At 37.5% G+C, this 27,998-nt stretch overlaps 1 protein-coding gene across 1 annotated transcript in view; it reads left to right on the top strand.

The window, feature by feature from the left end:
- The window catches only part of CSMD3 (CUB and Sushi multiple domains 3), a 2,596,150-nt gene that overhangs the window by 2,104,884 nt on the left and 463,268 nt on the right, over nucleotides 1–27,998 (top strand). The window contains exons 40-42 of the mRNA XM_086918068.1: nucleotides 7,760–7,829; nucleotides 10,042–10,158; nucleotides 11,097–11,306. Of these exons, the coding sequence (XP_086774194.1) occupies nucleotides 7,760–7,829; nucleotides 10,042–10,158; nucleotides 11,097–11,306 (397 nt within the window). The remainder of the gene's footprint in view (nucleotides 1–7,759; nucleotides 7,830–10,041; nucleotides 10,159–11,096; nucleotides 11,307–27,998) is intronic.

Genomic DNA, 27,998 nt, shown 5'->3' with positions numbered 1-27,998 from the left:
ATATCCTAACATAATACATGCAGAAAATGGTCACAAGGTGGGAACAAAAAAACAACACATTGGTTAAAAAATGCAAAGGGATACTGTGGTCTGACTCATGTAAATCATGCTCCAATTTTGTAGAAATATCTTTGAATTGGAGACGTTATCTTAGTCCAATGATTTAGTTTATCCCAGTATACAAGAGCATCGACGCGTTTCGGCTTTGGCAATTAGATTTATCAGCCAACACCTTCATCAGGATAAAATTTACAACATTCCCACAATATAAGGATAATCTCGTTATTACGATGTCAGGACTTTTTAGGTCCTTCCAATATGAAATCTCAAGTTAGGTGAACAAATAACACACCTTCTATTGCTGCCACCAAATGGACTTCAATGTAATATCCGACTCTAGGAGCTTTATCAGGGTAAATCTTGTCAATGATTTTTCTCGAGAGCTTAATTCAATCGTAGTTGCACGTAAACAAACGTTGCAAACAATGGCCTTTCTTCTCCGATAAGGTTTTCCTCCCAAAATGCAAGACCGCTAGCAGTCTGCTCATAAAAGGTGTGCCTCCGTCAATGTGGGGTTCTGTAACTCGCCTGACATCGTAATAATGAGATTATCCTTATATTGTGGGAATGTTGTAAATTTTATCCTGATGAAGGTGTTGGCTGTTAAATCTAATTGCCAAAGCCGAAACGCGTCGATGCTCTTGTATACTGGGAAAAACTAAATCATTGGACTAAGATAACGTCTCCAATTCAAAGATATTTCTACAAAATTGGAGCATACTGGGATAAACTAAATCATTGGACTAAGATAACGTCTCCAATTCAAAGATATTTCTACAAAATTGGGGCAGGATTTACATAAGTCAGACCACAGTATCCCTTTGCATTTTTTAACCAATGTGTTAATTTTTTGTTCCCACCTTGTGACTATTTCTGCATGTATTATCTTAGGATATACTGTTTATCTTTTTTTATTGTGAATTTTTTAATGGCATAATAAATTGTATACTTTTTTATAATTTTCTGACTATTCTTACATCATCATGTTTGCTGCCTAGTATGAAAATTTGAATTGAGTAGTGTGTGATATATATGCAAGGTTTTCTGTCTGCTTAGAATTGGTCCAAAGGGGACGTTATTTTGTGACATAAAGTAAGTTATAGTTAGGTGAAAATGTAATCTGAAGTCATTATAATTTGTGCTCTAAGGTAACTATAACTCACACCCTCGCCATGCACTGCTATTTATCCACATATAACATCAGTCATGAAATCTTCTATGGCATAGTTCATAATATCACAGCAACATTTGCAGTGAAATTAATGATGAGAAAACTACAAAGCGAGGGAGCGAGTTATAGTTAACTTAAAGCAAGAGTTATATTTACTTGAGATAAATAATATTATCTTACTTTATATTAAAATAAAAACAGAAATTCACAAAAAAATAACAAAGGTTAAAGGACGATATAGTTAGATGGAAAAGTCAGTTACAAAATACTGTTCTAACCTAATAAAACCACTGAAATTCCCCATTTATAATTCTCTCAATTATCAATGTCTTATCCCCTAAAGTAACTATAACTGGCACTCCTGCCATGCACAGCGTTGTAATCAATGATGTAATTTCTGATGTTGCAGTGATGTTATTAATGATGTCATAAAACAGTGATGTATTATGTGAAGTGATTAGCAGTTCATGGAATTTATAAAGTGCAGCTGTCTACTGTTGAGCTTTTTTGGACTGAAGAATTCAGTAACATTGAAAGAAGCATGACCAACAGTTGTGAAACAGCCTTGTTAATGGATTTTCTGAATTTTATTACTGATATTGCTTTTTGCTTGTCAGGCAGCAGTTATTGTTCATAGAGATAAGTCTATGTGGAAGCTGCAGGGGAGGCTGGCAGGAGAAGAGAACATCCTGGAATTGTGTGTTTATTGAATGCATTAAAATATGTGAACTCAATGTAGATATTCGAGCTAAAAAAATAAGCTCCTATATGACATGTGTTAACAACTCTCCTCAACAGGTAAAATTATCAGTAATACAAGCAATTAGATTATTGTGCAATGCAGCAAATAGTGAAGGAGATTTGAAGCTTTTCTGTAAAGTTGTATTTCAAGCATAGAAAGTTAATATTGTCGCGTTCAGTCCCAGTAAGGACCATATAGGAATAATATCTTTATTCCACAAGAGACTTTAGAGAGACCAGGAATAAAGAGCACATAGTCCTCAAGCCAATAAAAATAAGTTCAGCAAAAATAAGGGAGTAAATGCGTAGTAACTTAAATCCACAAGAGAGTTTAGAGAGAGCAGGTATAAAGAACACATAGTCCTAAAGACAACAATACATTCAGCAAAAATAATGTAGTAAAGGCAAAAGGTTTGGAGGAATACCAGGGCAAGGATGCCAGTTCTAACAGGCACCATAAAGATGATCTTCAGGGGTGAAAGAAAGGCAATTTATTTTGTCTCTCTTATTCTCTACAAATAAGATTAGGCCAGCACAGTTTTCAGAATTATGACTTGTCTGAATCTGGCTAATTGTTTTGCCACATTTTCTTTTTGGTGGTGTATTAAAAATCATTGTTTAGTAGAGAATGGTTTAGCTTAACATAAATACTATGAATATTATATTAAGGTGCCAATTAACTAAATAGAGTGGGGCACAGTCCAGGAACCAAAGTTGTGAAATGGAAAGTAGGCAGTTCAGAGACATTTGTACTATTTATGGTCTGCTGCTGCTGTCTTTCCCAGCTCTGGTGTAGAAACAGACAGCCTAGCGCCAAGCACACACCTTTGCATATTGACTAGACCAGCTTCTTTGATGTATCATGAATATTTTAGCGCACAATCAAAAATATTTATATGATATAAAAAATACTTGATGTGGTAGTTCTCTCGCCATGTTCACAGCTGAATAAACACTATGCAAAGACAAGCTTAAACCCTTATCACTATAATTAACCTATAGGTGCAAGAACACATCAGGTTGAATTCAAAACATTAGTTTATTGAAGTGTAAGTGTACTGCAGATATTACCTCATTAATACCTGGCAAGTTCACCAAAGGATACTGGGAAGGCATACATTGGGTGGAAAGTAGCCATAACAAAATGTGAATCATTACATTGTAGGTTTGTGAATGCCATCAAGCATGCTTACAACTATGGGCAATCACAACCTCATATCTGACAACTCTCCCCCTCCCCCAGATATAGTCATGGAGTTAATCCAACCAAGGATTGGATTAAGTCCCTTCCAGGTTGGCATTGGAGTAATTTTGCACTAGCCAATGGCCTTGGCTTGCTTACTGACCCTGACACTGCCTTTGTGATTTCTGACCTCGGAGGTGGCAAGAAAAATACAGAAATGGCTTTGCTCCTGTTGTTTTTAGCTACATTTTAATTATGCTAAAAGTAAATAATTGTGTATATTTTTTCAATCAACCTTTATTTGATCACAAAGAAACCATAAAAGAAAAAAATTCATCACATACAGAGAGCATGTTGGTTAAACCACATTATGGATAAAAGAATAAAATAATAAGGAAAATATACAATGAGTGCAAAATGCAACACGCATACAGTACATAAAAATTAATTAAATGTTCACTGGGATATTTTGCTGGGTAAAAGGCTATGTGGGTATCAAAGCCCTCCGGAGTCCATAAGAAGGTCCTTATAAACTCGTCTCTATAACTATAGAATAGCAACAATCCTCCCTCCACATTTCCCTCATATTTAAAGCCACCTTTAAACAGAACATACTATCAAGCAGATATTTGAATCCTCTAAAAGTATTGTAGCGCATCCCTGTGCTCACAAAACAATTGGGGTATGAAAGTAGGCTTTGAAAAAAGCTGAAAGAACAATCTATAGAAATTACAATAAACATAGAATGAGGCAAAATCGTATGGACAGCCTGTCACAAAGGCAATCAGATGCACTTGCCCAAAAGGCACTCTGCCCCTCCCAAAACACAGAAGGCTCCACACTGTGCTTGCTCTAAAAGGAAAAAGAAGAAATCTCTCACACCAAGATATTTCCAGTGTTAAATACAATTCAGGTTCAACTGTGGCTAAAAACATAATTTACTCCTGTAGTGAGCTTTGAGCTTTTAGTCAGTTCTACTTCTAACCTCTGTGATTGACTGTATTCGAAGAACCAACACTTAACTAGTTGTTTATCACCTTTAACAAGGGTGCATGGTGACTAAAAAAGATATGTTGGACAAAGCCCAGCCATGGGATTGACAAACCTTTCTCCAAACGAAGGCAATCCCATAGGATGTCCCTGTTCAGACTGAACTCCTTTAATTGCCCATATTGCAACCCACAGCAAGAGAGGTGGAAACTCTACTCGCTCCACCCGCTCCGTGATATACTGTAAACTGAGTTCTGATTGGATAATGAAATGAGAGGTAGTGGAGTGATGGAAAGAACCTGCCTACATATTTCAGTCTCTAGGGTATGGGGTTGGGGCACACTGGTCATTATATAGGTTCATTTGGGGGGCCATGGTTACCCTTCGCACTAAGTGGGGAAGGTTTGATATTGCTCTTGCTGACCTAGTTTTAGACAGGAATATCTGGTCCATCATTGCCACAACCCAGGGCATCTAAAACAACTCCCAGAAATGTAAAGCTATTCACAAGGCCCAGTGATTGGCTGTCTATTGTTAGTTTGAGGGCACTTATCCTTCCTGGGCCACAAGCCATGATGTGTGACTTACCAAAATTTGTAACACGGTCTAGCTAACTCATAAAATTTACAAAAGACACCACAAGAGTACGAAGGGCTCTCCCATTGGGCGAAATCAAACCTTGGCTGCTAAGTTTTTGTACAAGATGCATAAATCATTCCCTAAAGCCTTATCCACCCCCAAATCTTAGAACATCAGCCAATGTTTGGTGCCATTAATGCAATCAAAGATTGTTGAAAGGTCCATAAAAGCAGGTACAGAGGGTTTTTTCTAGCGATAGTGTACTTGCCTATAATCAGAGGTAAATGTAATCATTGCTCCATGGTACCCAGCCCGAACGAAAGCCATTAAAAAGGGCAAAAAATGTTGTTATGAACAACCAGAGCCTGAAAATAATCCTTCTCAGTATCAAAACTGTGCTATCCTAGGGAGAGCTAGGACAAAAGCATTTGTTGGACATACAATGTCCTTTTTTTGAAAATGGGGACTAAAGTTGAAAGGGCCCATAGAGAAGTTTAACGAATTTGTGAGCAGCAGGCCCCATAAATCAATATTGCATTTGATGAAATCCATAGGGACCCCATTGGAAAATGACTTTACCAGCCAAACTTTGTCTTAATGCCCTTACCACTTCTTCAAAGTATCTCTTGTTCCTTATCTACTGCTGGTAATTGGTAGCTTCCTTTAAAGTCCCTCACTCAATCTGAGCTGAAAATATTAATGCATAGAATTGTGTAATGCCGGGCATGCCTTTACCTGATTTCCCAAAATGCTTTGAGAGCAATGCAAATGTAAGGAGTTTACAGGCTTTTTTATTAAGTTCCTCCCTCCGAGACTGCAAGGTGCATTTATAACATTTGCTGACTGTACAGATCTTTAAGGGATCTCTTGGTTTGGGAAAAATAACTTTCCTCAATTTTTGATTAGTTGAAGAGCAATGCCTGCCAAGCCACATTCGGCAGACTACCTTAGATACAGGAGCATAGTGTTTTATAATGGGCTAGCATAGCATTGTTTCTCTCCTAAGCCAGACCGTTCGAAAATAAAATGTTATGTTGGCGGTCTGACACAAGGACCGCTAAACTCGTAATAGGGCCCTTAGTTTGCTTCTGCAATAATTGCATATTATTCACTTTTAGTGTTAAAAACACTGGAGCATCAGGTAAGTAAAGCATTTTTTAAATGTATGCTGTGTGCGTGCTAGTGGCTGAGAGTGTGTCTGTGTGACAGGAGTGTTTATGTCATGTATGTGAGAATGTCTTAATGTAAGTGAAATTGGCAGACAGTGATATGAGTGGCTATAATGAGAATAAATGTTCGTAAGTGAGTATGAGTGAGTCAGGGTGAGTGAGAATGATAGAGTGAGTGAGTGAGTGAGTAAGTGCAAGTCAGTGTTTCCGGGTAGACATGAGTTCATCAGTATAAGAGTAAGTAATGTGTGAGTGATTGTAAGATTGAGCGCATGAGGGATAAGGAATGAGTGCAATGCATGACAATGCTTGAGTAAGAGTGAGTAGGTGAGAATGAGTGTGAGTTAGTGGATGTAAGTATGCTTGCAGGTCTGCTTTTAGCCCTTTCAAAATACTGGTGTTGGCATAGTGAGGACAATTAGAGTGGCATACTAGAGTTAATACTTGATATGTGGGACATCCATGGCAAAAGACTGGCACAGGCATACTGGAGGTCATTTTTAGAATGGGACACCAACGGAAACATGTTCATGCTAGCACACTGGAGGTGATTCTTGGCATAAACTATGACAGGTGGGGCATATAGGAGGGGGACAAACATGTTAGAATGCTGGCCCTATCGTACTTGTGGTACATTTTGACACAAGGGTCACAATTGCTACATGGATAACATTCCAGGACTAGATATTATATATTATTGTTGGCATGAGGGGACAACCATGGCTTATAGGGGACACCCATGGCAAAAAGCTGGCCCAGGCACAATGGAGTACATTTGGGCATATGGAGGCAACCATACCAACATTTGAAGGGGCTCAACTCTTGTGGTACATTAGGTTTAATTTCCATTGCAGACCATGAAATAACTTATATATTTAATGAGTGCCCCTTGATAGCCCATTGCTTTTTAGTAGGTTTATGTGAAAAATATACTTTTAAATGTACTATTTGACCCATTTTTTGATTGGGAGACTATCTTACCTCTAACCCTTTAAAAGGACTGTGTACATTGTTGCTCAGGACAGGTTAGGGCGAATATTTTATCATATACACCCCACTACTTTAAAAGGTTTCGAGAGCAGCCTAAAATAGGTGAATTCAAAAAAGATATTTGTTTTGTATTTTTCTTATAATGACACAGTAATAAAGTAACTTCAGTGTTGTCCGTTATTGTAATGTCAGCCAGATTAAGGTCTAGTAGGAAGATTCAGGGTCAAAGGTCATATGTTGTCACTTCCTTCGATGTCTATAAGGTAAAAGGGTCTGTGATGTCACGTCCATTATCCTTGATATTTTGGTAAATTCATCCTGATGGGCCGAGGGAATAGACAATTTCAGTGTTTTGTCAGGGTGTTGGGCTGTCATTAGCTTTTCTCACAGAGTACAAACAAAATAGAAAACATGTTCTTTGGAATGTTGGGCCGCTCTTGGAGAACTGGAAGATTTTAAAAGTAACATAGCAATTGCAATAGTAAACTTGACATGCCAAATAAAGTCTCAAAGTACATTCGTGTGAAATCATAGAAATCCACTCATCCTCTTACGAATTTGAACATGAGTTGGACTCAGAGTGCATTCCCTTCAGACTTACAATTTGAGCACCAACAACACAACACATGGTATTATGTAAGTAGTAGAGTTTTTCCTTGAAGTGTATTATCATCAACACAAAAGCAAAGCAAAAATTGCACATATAAACCTAGCACCAAATCAATGCATCGTAGATGATCCCTTTCTTTCTTAACAAGTTTTTATGTATGTATGTATATGGTACTTTTAAAGCAAAAACTTACCCAAAAAGCAGTGAAGCATGTACTTGGTGAGAAAATGCTTCTAATTGATTACTCTTTTCTGTTATTTATTTAGGGGCATTCACACATCACCTGCATGCCAGGACCAGTAAGGAGGTGGAATTATCCTATTCCTATTTGCTTAGGTAATTTAAGGAGATTTAATGTGTTCTTGGTGAATTTCTTATATGCGTTCATATCAGAATATTATTTTTGTTTATTAGTTCCAGGTAGCAGTTGCCTTGTATTCAACAATGATTATGTTTAAGATGATAGTTAATATAATAGTGTCTAATTCTGCTGAAAAGCAATAACAATAGAAATGTCTAATGCGTATGATGTATCATCTACTACTACGACTACCACTACTACATTTTTGATGAGTATGATGATAATAGAAATAGTAAGTCCGGGGTGGAGTGCTTGCAGCTTGAACACTGATCCAAAAAGGTAGTGCAAATATTAGTGATCTGAAAGGTATAAAGGTCTTAGCAGTCTCAATAGAATTCTAGACTTCAGCTTTTCACTGCACACAATCTCAGAGTCAAATATTCACTTGATGCTAGTGCTCAAAAATTGCATGTGGTAAAAAAACAATGGGGCATATTATCAAGCCTGTGCGCTAAAATTATCGCCGCTTTATCGGCCGAAAACGGCCGATAAAGCGGCGATAATGGGCTTGATAATATGCTCTATGGAATTCCAATCGAAGCACATGTTAGATGTGAAGACATCTAACATGGGCTTCGATTGGAATTCCACAGAGCATATTATGAAGCCCATAATCGCCGCTTTATCGGCCGTTTTCGGCCGATAAAGCGGCGATAATTTTAGCGCACAGGCTTGATAATATGCCCCAGAATTTGAAAAGTATTACTACATTTTTTTGTCACCGCTATCTTCATCCAGATGTCAAATTTGTTTCCCATCTGTTGAAAAAACATGCTTGAAAAATTTTGGTTATGAAAAAATATAATACAAGTTTTGACTATATTCTCAAAGTAATTTTGGAATGTGTTAAATAGTATATTTGAAGTATTAAAAACATAATCCTGTAGTATTCTTTTATGTACTCTTTCATGCTTCATTGAAATAATTACAAAACATTCAAAATGAGAATACGCAGGGAATATTAATATGCAATTTGTACATATTAAAGCACTTTACCCTCTTTGCACTTTTACAAATTGGGAGTAAGACTATGCAACTACTATATGGGTACACTTTTTATGACCTCCAAATACCTTTGTGAAAAGGCCTATTGGGTTTTTGGGTACACTTCAAAAGCAATTTCTGTGTTAGTGAAAATTCACTTTGGATTCGAACAATTGGAAACAGGTTAAATAAACTGGATTAATATTTTAGGAAAAAAATGTAAATCTGATTTTGCATGAAGTAGTTGTATATTTTCAAATATTATTACTTTTATATTTAAAATATTAAAACATTGCATTATTCAAAGATCTGATTGACAAATGTCTGACCTGTTGACATGTAGCTCTCCTTACCTTTATTTTAAACAATTCCTGAATTTTGAATTCTTGGTGTGCATCCACACTCCCCTCATGGACACAAAGGGATAAGTAAGTGTAAAGTGCTGTGTCTGCCCAGTTTGTGGTAAATTCACCAGTGGTAACACTTTGTTTCCATTTCCATTTCCTGCACAGGATTAAGTGAACGCCAAATTTGCTGGTCATAAAATAAGTGCTTAAAACATGTATGGCTTTTTAAGCATCACATGTACCAGAATGGCACAGTTGGTGAACTCATATTTGTGTGCCAAAGTTTTACTTTTTACAAAAATGTATTTGCACCCTAGCATGGGATGATACTTTACTTTGTCTTGACTATGTATATCAGCACCACAGTATGCCATATGTACTAGAGCCTCAGTTTAATTATTGCTGATGGGATGAATTAAAAAAGTATCCAATCAACATATTCCTTAATTTTATATTGCCTTCTGGATCCAATTAACCTTTTCTATTTTTATTATCTAGGTGTAGCAGGTTCTATTTTTAATTATTAATGATTCTACTGCAACTGTTAACAACTATAGCAATAAGAATAACAAAGTTAGCAACACAAACCTTAATATGAGCTGTGCTCAATTTAATGGTAATCATAATTGTAACAATTCTAAAACAATAATAATCACAGCAACAATAATACGATTAAATGCATATATATATATATATTTAATTTTGAAAAGAGTAGATTTTGTAAACTCTTAAGAACAATAGCAGACAAATGGCAGATCATGTTTGAAATGTAATTGAAACTTAGCCCTTTTTGCCTAAGTTATTTCTTGAATAGAGTAAAATATCACGCATTACTTCTTCTGCTTGTTAATTTCAGCACAATGTGGGGGTGCAATGGATGACTTCAGTGGAGTGATTCTCAGCCCTGGATTTCCTGGAAACTACCCAAGCAGCTTAGATTGCACATGGACAATTAAGCTCCCAATAGGGTTTGGTATGTGGTCTTGTAGCATTTCAGTTATGTAAAGATTGTTCTTTAAAGGCTTTAGAATAGTACATTACATTTAAGGTACAGCAGTGATGCATTATTTTGTGGTTTTGCTACTTTACATTTTAGAAGCATCAGAGATTCAAGTATGGACTTTTTCATGAACACTTATAGTAATACTAGCATTTAATTTTCTCTATTGTACATTTAAAAAGTCATACACACTTACAAATGATGGTTCTTTATATTATTATACTTACCACATCTGTCAAGTACATCCAAAATGTAACAAGTGGCAGTCTGCACATTCTTTAGCATCATTTCTGCCTGGTGCTTAATTGATAAGTTTCCCCTTTTTGTTACAACCACCCCATAGATGGAGCTACGAGGAGTCTCTCCACCGGGGTTGCAAGTCACCTTACCCCTGGTATATCCTCTTTTAGGTTTTCAGAGATGCACAGTTTCTACTTCTAACAATTAACATGAGGACTGATTTAACAGTGCATCAGAGTATTATTTATATTACAATAATATTATTTATGTAACTTTCTCTCCATTGGTGTATGACTTAAAAAAAGGCTAATCATAGTAAATTGTCACATAACTAAAATAATGTGTCTACTGCTATCCACCAATGAGGTGTTCTCTGTACTGGTGAAGGATACATTACATGCATCTTGTAATTTACAAATATTTGTCTAAGGTAATTAGTGCATCACACACTTCTCTATCTGTTTAGCAAAGCAAATTATGACTCTTAATATGTAATAAAAAGCAAAAGCGTACTTGGACATCTGCTGCAGAATATTCCTTTAGATCTTAACTTGACAGTCTATAATGGAGTTTGTGAGTTCAACAGAGTGAAGGGTATAATAACCACAATCATCGTCTAGTCACGTTTTTAACTATCAGTAAAAACATGAATTTTGTTATTTTATTTCTAGGTGTACATTTGCAGTTTTTAAATTTTTCTACTGAGACCATCCATGATTATCTGGAGGTGAGAAGTGGTTCTACAGAAACTGGAACTGTAATTGGGAGACTGAGTGGTCCACAACTTCCAACGTCACTGTTCAGTACAACTCATGAAACCAGCTTATACTTTCACAGTGATTACTCTCAGAATAAACAGGGATTCCACATCCTATACCAAGGTGAGCACTCTTTCAGTGTGCAAAGTACTTTTTCAACTTACAAAGGAGCCTTTAGAAAAACTGATAATTGGTGAACAGTGATCATAAAGGCATACAGTAATTAGCCAAAGGTATATTTTTAAGTAGAACAGTTTATTTAGAGAGTTTGAATCTACATACACCTATATATGCTGCAGAAACTGTATACAAATGTTATGGGGACAAGCAGCCCTCTCATAATGTATTATCTGTAAATGTATTTATTAGCCATTTTATATTACTTTCATTATTTTTTAATTTGTTGTTATAATGTTTTTATGTAGATGAAGTTGCATCTTACATTTAACAGAAGTACCAAACTATACAAACTATAATTAGATTTTGCACCTTATCCTTCTTTATGTTAACTGTAAAGGGCATCTATATCTTAAATATCTAGAAATGCATATGTGCATCGTTTCAGATCTGTGAGGGAATAGCACAAGCCTAAGATTTTTAAAAAGAATTCCTAGCTCACATATTAGTAGAGTATGTCAAGGTCAAGTTTCAATGATAGACATGTAAAAGTATGAACATTTTAAGCAACAATACAGTTGAAAAAATAGAATTTGAGATTCAAACAGAATGAAATGATGATAAACACATAAAATCCATAATGTTTTTAAATAAACATGGAAAAAATAGGTCTAATAAGCGCAATAGAAGTTGGTAGGAGTGATCTTTGACATGGAATCATGCAGAACTAAATGTAAGTAATTTGGGGAAAGTGGTTAATTTTGGCACAGGGATACATACATATTGTTGATAAGTACACAAAGTAAATTTTGGATAATCTGTGTACAAGTGTCATATCATACCAAAGTGGAATTGATGATGATTGGCTCCCTGGTAGTAGAATTACCAATGCCATGTTGTAGTATGGCAATAATTCCACTGGGAGTAAACCCACCAAAAGAAAATGTACTGCACTGTCTGTGAATATGTACATTTAGCTTTTACACAAATCTCCAAATCAAACCGTTAATCTGCTCTTAGTTTTGTCGTGCAAACTCATGACCCAAGAGATTTGACCCAAGTTTGCATCTGAGAAGGTATTAACAAGGCTATACAGTATATTTATCTCATCTTGGTGGAAAAGAAAATTGAAGTGAAAAAAGATCTTGGCAGTAGAAGGAATTCTTCATTGCAGAAGATTGATACAAGATCATAAAATCTGCAATTACTGCTCTCAGCAGGTTGTCTCATTGTTGCTTTTAATTAGCTTTCCTCTCTCCAGTACATGTTTGGTAGACTAGAAAGGACTCTACAACACTGTATACTACTTGTTTGTGCATGCTAAACCTGTGGTGCAGGAATTCAAAGGAACTGAAAAAGATACAATTGAATATTGGTGCTGGAGGAGCTGCCCAGTGTTTTCTGTTTATTTAATTAAAGCAGCAAGTCAAAAATGATTGTTTAATGATATTAGATACTCTGTGAGAAACTCTACACCTGGAATTTTACACACTGGAATTCTCACAAGATTGGCCAGAAATATCCAGGTACAAACATCGCACTAGTTTTAGGGGCGGACAGAGTGCTGCGGCACCCCCAGAATGCTTGAATTCAGACATGAATAAGAAGTTAACATATCTTCACATTTTCTTTTTATCATGTTACATTTGCAATGAATTCAAATCAGAGTCAAATCAGGCTATGCCTTTTTTCAAACTGCAGCTTTTTCTTCAAACAATGAGGTTTATGTTTATGTTTCTCCTCTGACTGTAAAGTGAGAGGATTTTGTAAAATGAACTGTGTGACAATCTTACTGGGGGACAGGGAGAGTGAAAGGAAGTCTATTCAATGTTGATTTTTTAGAAGCACAAAAAAATCTAAATACTTGTATATGAACTGTACAAATATTTCAAAATATATTAGCTAGGAAAACACAAATGAAGCACGTTTTTGTGGATCTGAGGTATGAAGACAAAGATTTAATAGATAAAAGCAAAGCAAGGCACTTTACTTGACGATGCACAAATTATAAGTATTTGTCAAATCAGATTTTCACACGTTGTTTGTATGCTATATAGTTTTATCAGCAAACATGCATGTTGCATGTCTGTTCAAATGTCAGAGGAAAATGGGCTGAGCGTAAGTGACAGTGTGCTATCTCACCATTCCTTAGTAATATATGTGTGACAGTGTGCTGCTATATGTACCACCAGCTAATTTGCTACACACATTCTTAGTTTGATGCTTGGATTTTCCAAAATCTCTGTGACTTCAGTAATGTAACATTAATGGCAGTGTCTCCACTCTTAAAATTGTTCCATTGCCACCTTGTACAAATCTGTCAGCTCTTAGGTACAAAACACAAGACAGAAAGCATCTGTTGGGATAGGACTGTCCCCTCCATAAGGTACATTCATTTTTTCCTGCCCCAGGAACCTGAGTACCAATATCTGGTATTCTTTTTTTTCTGGGCCTTAGCCTAACACTAATCTAATGTGTGCGCAGAGGCATAGTCCTGTCCCTTTAAATGAATAAAGTGCTGAATCAACCATGTGACCTGGAGGGTTGCACTAAGTGCGTTCCCATTACACTGACAGTGTATTCATTTCCTGACATGAGTTTAGCATGTAGAGCGGCGCCGGCAATGTACTGCGTTTTGTGATTCCATATTTGTGAAAAGACCTTTTTTTCTCTGCCACTGAACACTGGAGAGGAGGCCTAATGGCCATTCCAGTAAGGCTCAGCTTCTGTGCACTAACCCAGTACCTGACGCTAAAATCCCAACTCTAAGTTGGGCATGTTGGTAATGTGAACTGTATTGTAAATACTTTATGTGCATGAGTGTGGCTGATGACAGCCATGGGTAGAGAGACCAGATCTTTTTGTGGCTCCCTGTACTGTGGATGTTGCAGGCTACTAAATTATCTGCTGCGAAGAGCATCATTCTGCATAAAGGCACATCTGCAGAGCAGTTCAGAAAAGACATTTGAGAGGAGAAACAACCTAAGCTGTCTGTTAAAACCCAAATTGTTGATCCACATCTTCATATGCTTTTACTGCAGAAAGAGTACACAGAGGACTGAGGTGCAACCAGAACTGGTGTCTGCTTGAGAGCTAACTTCTGAAGGGTGAAGGCTGAAGGCTTCCCTTTCTGGGAGAAGCTGCACAGTGAACCTGAAGTATTTAGGAACTGGCTTGCCTGTTGAGAGAGGGAAGGAGTCTGCCAACCCTGCAGGTGGTGTGGCTGTCCAAGAAGAGAGAGAAGTGAGACCCGGATGCTGGTGGGGGCTGACAGAGAAAGGATGACATAGGAGAGAGATGTGCATGCCTCAAGTGTAGGTGGGTATCAGACTTCGTGGTACTGAGCTGATACCTAATCCACTGCCACCCAAGGAGATTGAGCAGGGCTGCCCACTTTACTATGACCAAGAGAAATGTGATGCAGCTATCCACACCACAGACAGCAAGAGTTGTGAGCCCATGGCTGTCCACTTCATTGAGGCCAGAAAAGTGTGCCCATAGTTGTTTCCTGTGCCACTTTAACCCAAGGTGGTGTTACCCTCCCACATCAGCCCCCTCACTGGCGGCATCCGGAAATAGGCAGGATGTCAATTGTGTGGGGTGAAGCTTTACAAATTGAAAGAGGTGAACTCTACGTAACTGAGCACTTCCACATCTATCCGGGGTAATTTGTATCTGAGCCTCGATTCATGCCTTCGGAAATACTCTAACCTCCAGGTGGACCTGTCAAATTCAGAGAAAGAGGAACACATGAGGGGGGAAGGAGGCTGGCATACTGAGGTACAGTCCACCAAGCACCAGTTCTCTAGACTGTTTTGGTTAGGTATTGTGTGTCTGGTATTTTAAGCTGATAATAAAGTTCTATTCTTTTCATAAACTAGAATCACTGGGTTGGACAAATAGTTATTGCAGTGCTGGGTGATTGTTTAGTTGCGAGCTCCATCACATTCGCACTACCCCCTGAGAATTCAGTGACTGCTCACCATCACTTTCACTGAAAATCAAGGATCAAAGGGTGGCCCAGTCTTCACACCCAAATTAGGACAGACCGTAGGACATCAGAGGCAAATGTCCCCAGCCATGAAGGATGAAGCGCACTGGACCCTGCTTGCTGTATGGCCCACTGAAAGGGTAATAACAGCACCACAAATCTTCTAAATTCATACATTTCCACTTTCTTTCTTCATGTCTCTCTTGCTCACACAGCAATGTGGCTACAAGAGAGTTGCTGATTAGTATCACAAGTCATTAGAAGATCTGACTAATACAGAAACATTAGGCTAATTTCAACAGAGAACCTGAGACAGAAGAACAGTGTTCCAATTTCCTCAGAAGGAATGAAAGCATACAATATTGAATGTGTCTAGTACAATGATTATTGAGATACAGCAAATGTTATTCGGAAAAATGTGAGAATCTCTGGGTGAATTCTGTGAAACAAAGGTTCACAGTGTCCACATTTACAACAAAAATAAAATTGCTAGATTGCTGGATAATTGCTTTCACACCAAAAATATCCATGTGTGATATTTTCTAAAATGTCATATTGCTGAGTTTGTTGTCAATAGATTCCTTCACCAAGGTTCCTATCTCCCAGCAGTTCAAACTTGTTAGTTTTCATGTGACAGAACATAGGAAGAGCTATTAATATGTTACGTTTGATACCAGCAGGACCGATTTCTCCAAGTGAGGCAAACAATTCCTCAGATTCCAAATAGTGTGTATACCAGCAGGACCGATTTCTCCAAGTGAGGCAAACAATTCCTCAGATTCCCAAATAGTGTGTATTTGTCTTCATTGTTGAGAACAAAGGAATTAAAGTATACAGATCCTTTCCAAATGTGGCACACTATATAATTACTTCACTTCATCATATCCCAGGAAGCTATGATTTCTTTTTAAAAACTGTTTGTACATTTCTTTGAGGTGGCCATTTAAGTAAGATTTTCTGTTTGCTTCTCATAATTTAAACATTGGTGTAATTCATTTATTTATAGAGTTTTCTGTTTATGTTGGACTTGACTCCCAAAGGGTATCAGAGTAGAGGGAACAACAACATAAGAAATTATATATATTAATGCTGGCTTTCCTTGAATAAATAAGTCTGGCGACTTCAGCTGCTGTGAGTGCGTCTTTTAAAGCTTCCGGGCACTTTGTAGTAACAATATATATATATATATATATATATATATATATATATATATATATATATATATATATATATATATATATATATATATATATATATATATATATATATATATATATATATATATATATATATATATATATAACTATATGCAAGACACAATAAAATGGCAAAGGATGAGAATTACAATGAGTCAGTTAGCAGGCATGAAAGAGAAGGGCCTTATATCAATAAGTAAATGTGTGGGATATCTCAAAATATGTATAGAGGAATAGGTAAAAAGTGAGATATCGTGCCATTTCAATCAAGTCTGAGTGATAGTTATTAGGGTAGAAGATGTACAATTATGCTTCAATCTGACAGTTTCTCTGAAAGGGTGCTATAAAGAGAAAGTAATGGGCCCACTGAAAAATTGCAGGAAGAACAGCAAAAAAATCACAAGAGAACTTTTAGATCTGATTTATTGGGGAATAGCATTCTACAATCTGGAACCACATCATGGGAATGTTTGAGAGTTTTTTTTTCTCTGGCAGGAGAGAACATCAAGTTTGAGGTCGTTGGAGCTATTAATGAGATTTCATCAGCTTCTCCGAGGGATTTGTGCAGTCTTGATTCAAAATACATCTTGCTTCAATCTGTAGCATATTTAATTAAATCCTCTTATCCAAGATGTGATCACACTTACTTGATCCTAATTGTATTCTGACAGTAATGTGGAGAGCTGCCTTCAGGGGATCAAGATAGAGTCTTAATAGCCCTGTTAGTAGTGTATTACCATAGTCCAAACCTGTGACAATAAGAGATTGAACCACCAGTCTGAAATTCTCAGGTAGAGGGGGATTCTTCACTGTGCACAGAAGTTTCATATGAATTTGCTCTTCTTTGACTAAGCCAATAATGAGGGTTTGAAGGTTGTGGTTTCTATTGTTCTGAAATCATAAGGAATTTGCATCATCAGTGATGGTTGGCTGGCAACTGAGATAGTGCACAGCATTTAGCAACATTCTCAAGTGAAAATAGTTGACTTAGAAACAATGGACCTTATTTAGCAGTTGGAGGACACTGAAAATCCCCTAAGTCCCAGAAAAAAATTCAAATTTAGACTACAACTCACTGACTGAATTTCCTGTCATGTGGATAATATTAGGAAAGAAATTCAGCCAATAGATTCAACAAAATGTTCCCTTAGAAAATTGAGGATTTACCATTTCTGTAGATGTGGGCCGCTATCTCTACAAACAAATATCACTTAGCTCTACTAAATGTCACATATATATTTTGAATATCATTAATTTAATATCACATCTTGAGTCCCAACATCTATGATGATATGAGCTTATAACTTCATATGAGATAATATATGATACACTGGTCTGTGCACAATATTTACATAACTGGCATGAGACATGGAATTTCTAGACATGAGAGGTTATATTGTACATGGCTTCAATGCATGCATTATGATTGTTCAATGCGCTTTTGGGTAAACTGTAGATAAGTGAGTTGTGAATTTTCCAGGTAAGTATTACACTATCACATGAAAATAGCTTTGTGAATTAGTTTGATTTGTATTAGTTTTCTAAGATGTGATTGAACAACAGGTCTACTGCATTAAGCCTTTAATTTCTCTTCCCGTTGTGCCTGTCTTCTGGCTTATCACCAATAATCAAATAAAAAGTGGCTTACCTAAATGTATAGCAGTTATTTTTATTTTTACCTCAGAAACCTGTCCAATTTGATACAGGCATGGGTGGCAAGACAGCCGTTAAAATGTATAAATTGTAAATACAGTATTGAGTAAATATTGTGAGACTATAATGCATTGATAAGTTACGTTGACAGAGGTAAAACAGATTGCAAATAAGAAGCAATTAAAGTCTCAGAAGACATTATTAAACTACAAAATCTACATTTTGGGAAACATTTGGCCTAGATTTGACCGAAACCAAACACCTTCCCAGAGTATCGCATATACTGAGAAACCAAGTGAACAGTAATATGTTTGCTCATTTAAATTAAGAACATGTGCTATAAACACCTGTATCAAGCTTAGTACAGAGAAGACGAGGAACAGTTGCTTCCAGATCTTTCAGTCAGTCTGTTCACATATCTTCAAACATAGGTAAAAAGATTCATATTTTGGCTCAGAATCGAAACAAATGTCATAACTCCTGATTTTCAGAGTCAGCCACCCATAAAAAAACCACATAACTAGGTCTCACAAGTAGTGTGCATCTGCACACTGCTGTTTTGCCATAGACAGAATTTAGAACAAGCATTAGACTGCAAACCCAGTAGATCTGGCAGTCAGTCAGCCAGTCAAAAGTTATTTTTATTTAGACCTTAGACTTTTAAAAAATCTTTCTGCATGTTGTAATTTTACCTTATGGCTACAGTTATACCTAAAACATTAAAATATTTGATTAGTAATATTATTTACCCTTTTAAAATACTTCACATTAGTTAAAAACCTGTTAGGAACAGATCCTCTCATGAACTTTCATTAAGAACTAACTCATTGGTTTTCTTTTAAAAAGTTAATTAGAGCTACCAAACACCAAGTCACATCCAATGTCCTCAAGTCTATCAGAAAATCAGCCAGTTTCCTATTTGTAATATTAAATATTTTATAAGGATTGGCTTTCAACTGTTTTACATGCAAGTAAAAACCTCTGACAATGGAACAGCGCATGTGAAGAGTAAAATTGTATATTTAGCCCACATGTACACATTCAATTGCCATCTTCAACAGCTGTCTTTACTGCATTGCGTATATAACATGGGTTTAGTCCACTTCCTGAACATCAATACTGCTTGTCTAGGGGTGGGACAAGCTAATGCATCAATTTATAAGACCCCTCATCTCTTTCCCAGGAGTGGCTCCAAAACCGGGTGGATGTTTTACTGCTTAAGTACCTCATAACGTATTCTCTAGTTTAGATTTTATTAACAAGTGAAATTCAGCCTTTGAACTCTTGAGTTCCATATTTTGATTTCCTAATCCTATTGCCAACTTCCTACAAACATCCCTTAATGTCTTTTTAACATTCTTTGCCCAGGTCAACTGGCTGAGTATAATCCCATTTTTGTAGAAGGTGGCTATTGTTTTTCGGCCTCCCCTTTCTAATCTTGACCAGAACTTAACTGCCCCTGCATATGCTTAATTGATCTAGGCTTCAAACCGTGTTTCCATTCATATGCCTTATTCATTGTTAATGACGGTAGAGGCATCAAACATTTAAAGCATTTTCCGTCTTTGTAATCCCAATCAAGCTTCCTGCTTAAACATAACAGTTCTGCACCAAGTTGGAATTGTGGATGAGTCATGGAGATTTTCGGTTGAAAAATTGGTCTTGAGGAGGGACCACCATGTTCTTCATTAATTATTTTTTCAGACCACTTACTGAGGACAATTCTCTGGCTTTTAGGAGTTTAATATGTTTCCTCCAATGCAGTTTATCCTCAACCGACATCCACAGGTATTTATATTTATTAACTACCTCTAGTTTTCTATCTCCCATGTACCAGTTGTAGTTTGTTTTTCCTTTCTCAAAGGTTAAAATGTTTGTCTTCTTCATATCTAGTGTCAATTTCTTCCTGCTGCAACATTCATAAACCACCTCTAATTCTCTTTGAAGGCCTTTTTCTGTCATGTCCATGATGACCAAATCATTTTTATAGAAATGGCCTGGGACACCTAAACCGTTCATTTTTGTACTCAAATCCTTTGCTGCCCATAAAGCAGCAGGTACATTAGCTAGAATTATAGAGAATAACAAAGGAGCCAGTACGCAGCCCTGTCGCAGTCCATTTTTGATGATTAGTAATTTGAGCCAATGTTCCAACAGTATGTACAACTACCCATGCTCAATTCTGCTTATGGAATACTCGCAGAATAATAAGAAGGCCCTTAAGAATCCCTAATTTTATCAATTTTTCCAATAGCTGGTTAGGGTGCACCAAATCAAATGCAGCGAAAATGTCTACGAAACAGCAGAACAATTTTCCCCCTTTGTTCTATAGACTTTTGCGCTAATAACCACAAAGTGAAACAGTGATCTATTGTCAAGTGGTCCTCTTTAAACACTCCCTATACTACGGAAAATTTGTCACTTGTTTCTGTCTAATCTGTCATCAGTCTTAGAACTATTTTTGACAACACTTTTTCACCAGCATCTAATAAATAACTTACCTATAGTTTTGGTAAATTGCAGCCTCCTCTTCTTTGTCGCTAGGGCTATTAATTCCTCCATTCTAGTTTTCCAGGAACTGTCCTGTCATTAGAATTCTCTAGAACACTAAATAATATAATTTTGTCCACCAATCTATGTTTGCATTAATTCTAATTCCTGGCAGGTTACCTGGGCCAACTTCTCCTAATATTTTATAGCATAGTTTCCTTTATGAACTTTAGGGAGAACTCCTTTCCATTATGAATCTTTCCTCTCTTGGCCATACCCATCACAATATATTTCTTCTAATTAAATGACCCATGCATCTAACTAAACACAGCTGGCCTCATTTAAGAGAAGTGACGCATCGCTGCGTGAAAACAGCGATACGTCACTTTTCATGATGCATCATGGCGCAAGGAGTTACAGATATGTAACTCCAGCAATGTGTCCTTTAACATGTGGCAAGTCCCATGTGAAAGGGCCTGGGTCAGTTTTACTCTTTGCTGTGAGGCAGGCATAAGAAATTAACGCATTTGTGTCCTAGAAGTGGCGCAGTGAAATCTTATAGATTTCACTGCGTCACTTCTATGACCCTTTCTTGCGTCAGAACGCCCCCCCTGCATACATTATACCAGGCGTAGGTATAATGTAGCGCAGGAGTTTGCAAAGTAACGCATCTACCTAGATGTTTCACTTTGTAAATATGGTGCAACAAGGCTCATTTTTTTCGCTGCTGGTGCGTCACAAAAAGTGACGCACCAGCGGCGTAAATGAGGCCCAGCATATTCACTACCTCTTTCCTATCCCTTATTTGCACAAGCTGCCAAAATGTTCTTAACATTTTTGTTTCCATCACCTCTAGCATATCCTTCTAGCATTTCATGTAGTGATCCTTTTCATTATCCTTAAAAAAAATTATTTCTCTTCTCGCTCTGTGGGGTAGGATTTATTTTCTCATATATATAGTTTCCAGCTTCTATTCCACTCTAATATTGCAAGTAGCCCAATTCCTAACTCCTTGCTGACCGCAGAGATTGTCCCAATTTACAATAAAGGGTCCAAAGAAGATCTGGGGAACTACAGGCCCATCTTATCGACACATCCCAGACTGTCTGTTATTAGATTCTGGGAGAACTGCCTGAATGGGACAAGGACAGAACTTTTTCAGAGCTCCCGGTGGTGTTCAGGAATAGGGTCAGTACGGTGGGTCAAAGCCTCTGCTTATGCTCCCTATATTGGTAAAACATTATGCTAAATAAAAGCCACCTTTATGTGTTCTTTGTTGATCTGAATATTGTATTTGACGCTATTCCGAGGCCTAAGTCGTGGGAAGTTCTGGAAAATATGTGTTTACCCCGTAACATATTGTCCATTCTCATTAGATTGCATACATACAATGCTGCTAAAGTCAGGTATTGTAATTGCGGAGAGCTCACAGACACTTTGAAGATTGAAAACATTGTCTGGCAGGGTTGTATGCTGGTCCTGACACTGTTTACCCTCTATATTAATGAGCTAGTACATGCACTTGACGTCCCCAGAAATTATGCACCCAAACTCGCAGATGACATACTTTTAATGTCTAAAATTATATGTGTTATGCAGGCACTACTTGATCACTTTTTAATTTTCTGCAGTGATTGTGGCCTTGAATTATATATCAATTAAACAGACTACATGGCTTTTAACTCTTATAAATCTGCTACAACAACTATTACAGTGCAGGGTGTCACTCTATAAAAAGTGCAGGAGTTTGTGTATATGGGGGTTTGTCAGAATCACAAACTGAGCTGGTCCATGCACATCAAGATATGCTCTCTAATACTGCAACAAGAAGCCGGTGCTGTAGCCAAACTACGTAAACGGGTCCATGAGTGTTCCCTAGAAACAGTGGGGGAGACATAAAATATTAAAGCAAAAAGAGCAGTCATGTATGGTGTATAACTGTAGAGCCAGTCCAAGAGTCACAACCTTGGGGAAAACTAAAATTGATTTGCATTCTTAACTTCCTGCAGAGAGCCCTGTACCTCCACCAACTCCTGGACTTGGGGTGGTCCCTATAAATCAACTTTTTATGTCTCGCCCCATTATGTTCTGGCACAGAGTTTGGTCTATATAGATGAATCAGAGGGCCACATGCATCATTGTTTGATTTTGCAATTCCTAATTTGCGATTTTTAGGGAATCACAAATTAGGAATTGCAAAATGGGATGCATGATTTTTTTCCCACAATATTTGAGAATCGGTAAAAATCGCAATTTGTACCGAATCGCAAATATTATGGGAATACTAAATTGCGATTTCGCAATTCCCATTGATTCCTATGGGCTAAAAGGCCCATAGGAATCAATGGGAAGGCATTTTCAAATTGCGATTTTCTTTTTTAGAATCGCAATTTGTTCATGCATTACATGGGTGCAGGGGGGGACCAAAGGACCCCCCCTGCACCCCTGTAATGTATTTTTAAGTGCATGTTTCACACACACATGTCCTAAGGACATGTGTGTCTGTAACATTACACTTTAAAAAATGCATTTTTGTGCATATTTAAACATTTTCGCAAATTACCACGAGGTTCAACCTCGTGGTAATTTGCACCCCCTATTTTGAAATTCGCAAATTTCAAAACAATGATGCATTGCTTTTAAGGAATCGCAAAATTGGGATTCCTTAAAAGCAATCGCATTTTTGGAAATCGCTAAAAATAGCGATTTTCACAAAAATGCATGATGCATCCCAAAAACGTATTTAGGAAGTGCAAACAGCCGAATTTACCGATTCGCACCGTTTGCACTTCCTAAATAGGTTGATGCATGTGTCCCAGAATGTTTGTGAGTTGTGATCAGGGCTCTCTTAAAATTTCTGTGTTGCGAGAGGTTTGCCTGATATACCTATATCAAGGCTGTGCTGATTGAGATAGGCTTGCCTTTGTTTTGGGATATCCCTGTCACAGCAAAACAAGTCCTTTGCTTCCTGGTTAAAGAATGACTAAAGGGGCATCTGTGGATGAGGGAACTGAAATATGTCAAAGCAGGTAGTCTGACTATTTCTTATACATTACGCTCACTCCAACTTATCCTTCCAGGTCCCATCCCTTCGCAATTATTTTTAAAATGGAAGTATGGGCTCTGCCATTAAAATGTTTCTGTATAAAATGGTGTGCACAATACTGTCGCTCTAACATGCACTTTAACAAAGGAAACTCTGCATCATTATGCCTTTTTTGTCCTGCTTATGATAGACCATGACAACTGTGGATAAGGGCAGCATGTATACTTTTAGGTTTTAGTCATAATGTTCAGGCACTACACACTTTACGTTCAGACATGCGAGAGATAAATGTTGTTGAGATGATGACATTTTTAAAGCTATTTGGATTATCCACATGTGCAGTGTCAAAGTGCTGAAGCAATGATGCCTTGGAAGTACACTTTTCCTTTCTGTATCCATGCTGAATGCTGCTCTAACCCTGCTGGAGTTTCCTCTTCCTTATTTTTTTTTATTTTTCATTTATTGATTGTGGGACTGTTGCGTGTATGAGACTGCTGGTAGTTACTGTTTTTTTTATCCATCTGTTTTTACTTTGTTACCTGCTTTGCTGTATTGATGGATCCTTGCATCCGAAATAAAAAGGTTAAACAAACAAATATAGTTTCTTTTAAATTCTCTCTCCAATTTTCATATCTGCTTTTTTAACCTCCTATATTCCCTGTTCAATAAAATCCTTCACTTTCTCCTAACTCTGGGTTTTGCCTGCTTACCCGTACATAGATCTTTTCTTCCAGATTGCCTTATTGAGGCATTCACCATTGTGGTAGTACATTCTACTAAATTACCCAGTGGATCTTGATTCTCAGCCCTGAGTACTCTGCCCCCTCAGTGTTTTGGTGTTACTGCCTTTCGTGTTTTAGCTTTATTCTTGGGCATTCTGGTGTTTAATAGCACTTCCAATCTTTCATCACCTCACTTCCTGTTTCATTCAATTCAGTCCCAGTCACCGGTCTCTAGTCTCCAATTACTATTCGGCTTCCCTCAGGTCTACATGAATAAAAGGATCCCTTCACTTCCCCGGTTTCCTCCTTTAACGCATTGTTATGATCCACCTTGTCTCTACAGTGCTCCCTGGTGCTTTATGCCTTGCACTGAATAGTAGCTTCCAAGATGTTGAGGTGAAAGGCACACACTTACCTCCTCCTTCCAACAAAACAGCTTTGCTTTTTGGCTTCTACCACCTCCACCCTGCACACAGCTCACACTCCTACTACCCCGTTTTTAAGGGCTTAAGATCATTCATGGCTTGAATCAGCATCTGGGGCTGGCATGCATGGTCTGCCACATGCCCAACCCTGCTCTGCTCCCCAAGGGGCTGCAGGCACAGTAGCAACATGAAAGCCATACAAGGAGAACTTGTAAGCTCGAGGGGGGAGCAAAAGTGGCTTGAAGGTCTCTCAGACACCTTTAGATGTTTATTGTAAGGTTATGCTGCAGCTCTATGATTTTAGTGTTTGGCCTTTGAATGGGCAGGCATGAGCTCGGCAGTTGACGCTTTAGGAGATTTACAATATAGTTCTGGCGATTTAGCCAACTTTGTGTCTGTTGTGATGTGTCTGGGTGAGTGGGTGAATGTAAGAATTTGTCAACAGTTTGATGGTTAGGTGAGTGGATAGATGATTGAATGAGCGAGTGATAGTGGGTGGGTGAGCACATATATGTATGGATGCCTGTATGATTGAATGAGTGCATGGATGGATGAATGGGTGGGTTACTTCTCTAGGTCAGACATGATGCTCGATGCGATAGCTTCTCAGTTTAACAGTTACTGCCGCTCTACAGCAGGGACTACTTGCAAGCAGGAACTGATCCATCTATGCTGAGCAATCATTTTGCAGTGACCTCTCTTAGGGTGAATGAAAGCTGAGTAGATATAATAGCTTCACAAGAACAACCACTCAGGGAATAAACATAAAAGGCTGACAGGAGAACCCAGAATAATTGGCAATGAAAGACAATAAAGTGTAAAGGCCACCTTTTTCATGCACCAGAGGTCGCTTCTCACTGGTGGCAGAGACGAATCTAGAGTTTGAATTTCAGGCCCAGGCATATATTGCTTTGTTTTATATGTGTTTCACATGCGTGTAGTAACAATGGCCATGTGGCTGTCAAGCAGAGTTTGTATCACAGAAGGCACCTCTGTTTATAAAAATCAAGTGCTTTAGGAATAAATGTCCAAATCTCACTGTACTTCAATTCTTATATTCTAGTCTAAACGGGACAAAAAGAAACATTTGTATTTAGAACAGATATCCAATTAATCACTCCTCCATTTAAATGTGAAGGTACAACACCTGGCGGCTGATTGGGTTTGCGAAGTGAAAGTACCCAACACAATCGGTTATGAAACAAGCTTTAGAAATATATAAATGTTTGGCATCTGCTGAACTATTGGCTTTGCTAATGTCTGTTTGCTTTGAAACTGTTTTTAAACAACTTGTTAAAAAACATTTAAAGATGTCCACACGTCAGAGTACACTCCGAGCATGGACGGTTGTCCGGATATTAATGTTTTTTAAATATTTTTATATACAATGCCCTATGTGCATCCGCAGGTTTTATTAACTAAAATCAATGTGCTGTCTGGAAAAGATGAAAGCAAAGGGCATTTGCCATCTTAGAGTTAACAAGAATAAACGTATACAAAAATAACCATTCCGCATTTATTTACATTCACCTCCAGTGCACGTAAGGGAGAGAGACCATGGTATCAATTGTGCACGTTAAAAAATGCATTAACAATACTGCTCCTAAATTGACAGAAATTATTTATATTGAAAAAGAAGGCATTCAAGTTGCACTGACTGCTGAGTCCTAGAAGAGGTAGAGGCAGGGCCGTCTTGAGCGCTGGTGGTATCGGGTGCGACAATCTCCTTCTCAATGGCTTCCCTCTCATCCTATAACAGTGCCCTTCTCTCTCTATATTCCCTCTCTCATATGAATGTAATTTGTTGTAAAGCTGTACGCATACCGTTATAAGGCGTCAAAACACTTTGCATCACACACATTATACATCATACAGGTGTAACTCTATAGGAAATGTTACATAAAACAATTAGAATTACAAGTTGTAGGATTCACATGTCATCCACATTAGTAGGCAGTTATAATAATAATAATGATAATATTAATAATATTTATTCGGTTTTGATTAAAAACCATAATAGTACATAAAAAAATCATTAAAACCAATGACATTAATAAAACCACATAAAAAAATAAAAAACACTAGGTAAGATACAAATCATACGCTTTGTTACATAAGAACAGTTATTAATCATCACAGCACTTATGAAATATTCAAACCTTGTCAAAAAGAAAAACAGATAATAATTTTAAAATGTCCTGCATTGGTGCCACTCACATACAATAAATATATATACTTCTTCAAATTATCAACCGTTCAACCTACTTCATGAGCAATCCAGTTCTATAAATTGCGAGTGTATAAATAAATCAATCCTGTATCTAAAATATGTACCAAAATGATTAGTTTGACTGTATAAAAATGTACAATTAATGTTTAAATATGTTTCCAAATACTCTCGTTTGGCCCTAATACAGACACACATTTTTTACTTCTCATTCACAAGGCATGTAACAAATACCTTGATTCAGCAAACACTAGCCAAGATGTAGTATCACACTTTAAGATTCTAACGGTCTCCCAAGGATGGCTCAAAGATAAAATAGGACAAATCGGAACAAACAAACTCTCTTGGTGGCTGTGTATTTAGAGAAATGGTCCACAGAATCAGGTTTATCTGTACAAAAGAGACCATTTGGAGAACTAATGCTTCCCACCCATGTGCTCCTGGTCTCATTCAGTGGAAGAATGCTGTATCTGAACTTTAAATATAGAGATCTTGCCTCCGGTGGTTCTAGACAAATAAGAAAGGCCTCACCAATTATTCTGTTTTTGAAGTCCAGATATCTACTTGTTAGCTCACCAACCCGGGAGCGGCCTAGCCACTGGTTATTAATGTAGTCCCTGTACCTCTGCTTAACCCCTTCCACGCTGATGACGAGCTGGGCTCCTCATGGTGTAGCCTCCTCGCACGCTGATGACGAGCCCAGCTCGTCACGTAACATGCGTTTTTTTAAATCTCAGCTTGCGAGCGGAATTCCGCTAGCGCGCATGAGGTTAAAACTAATGAAGGGCTTTTTTGAGATATCTGCAGGGTTATTCCATAATTCAGGCATCCCAAAACTGTGTACCCATAAATAACCAGGATATTTTCCCTTTTAGATCTAGGGCAAGAATTTGACTAACCGATTCTGGAAGAAAAAGAGGAGAGTCAGTCCATAATCTAACCCAGAAT

The sequence above is a fragment of the Lissotriton vulgaris genome, chromosome 4_1 (assembly GCF_964263255.1).
Source record: "Lissotriton vulgaris chromosome 4_1, aLisVul1.2, whole genome shotgun sequence".
NCBI lineage: Eukaryota > Metazoa > Chordata > Amphibia > Caudata > Salamandridae > Lissotriton > Lissotriton vulgaris.
Note: the sequence above shows the minus strand (reverse complement) of the source record. Positions and strands in the feature narration are given on the sequence as shown.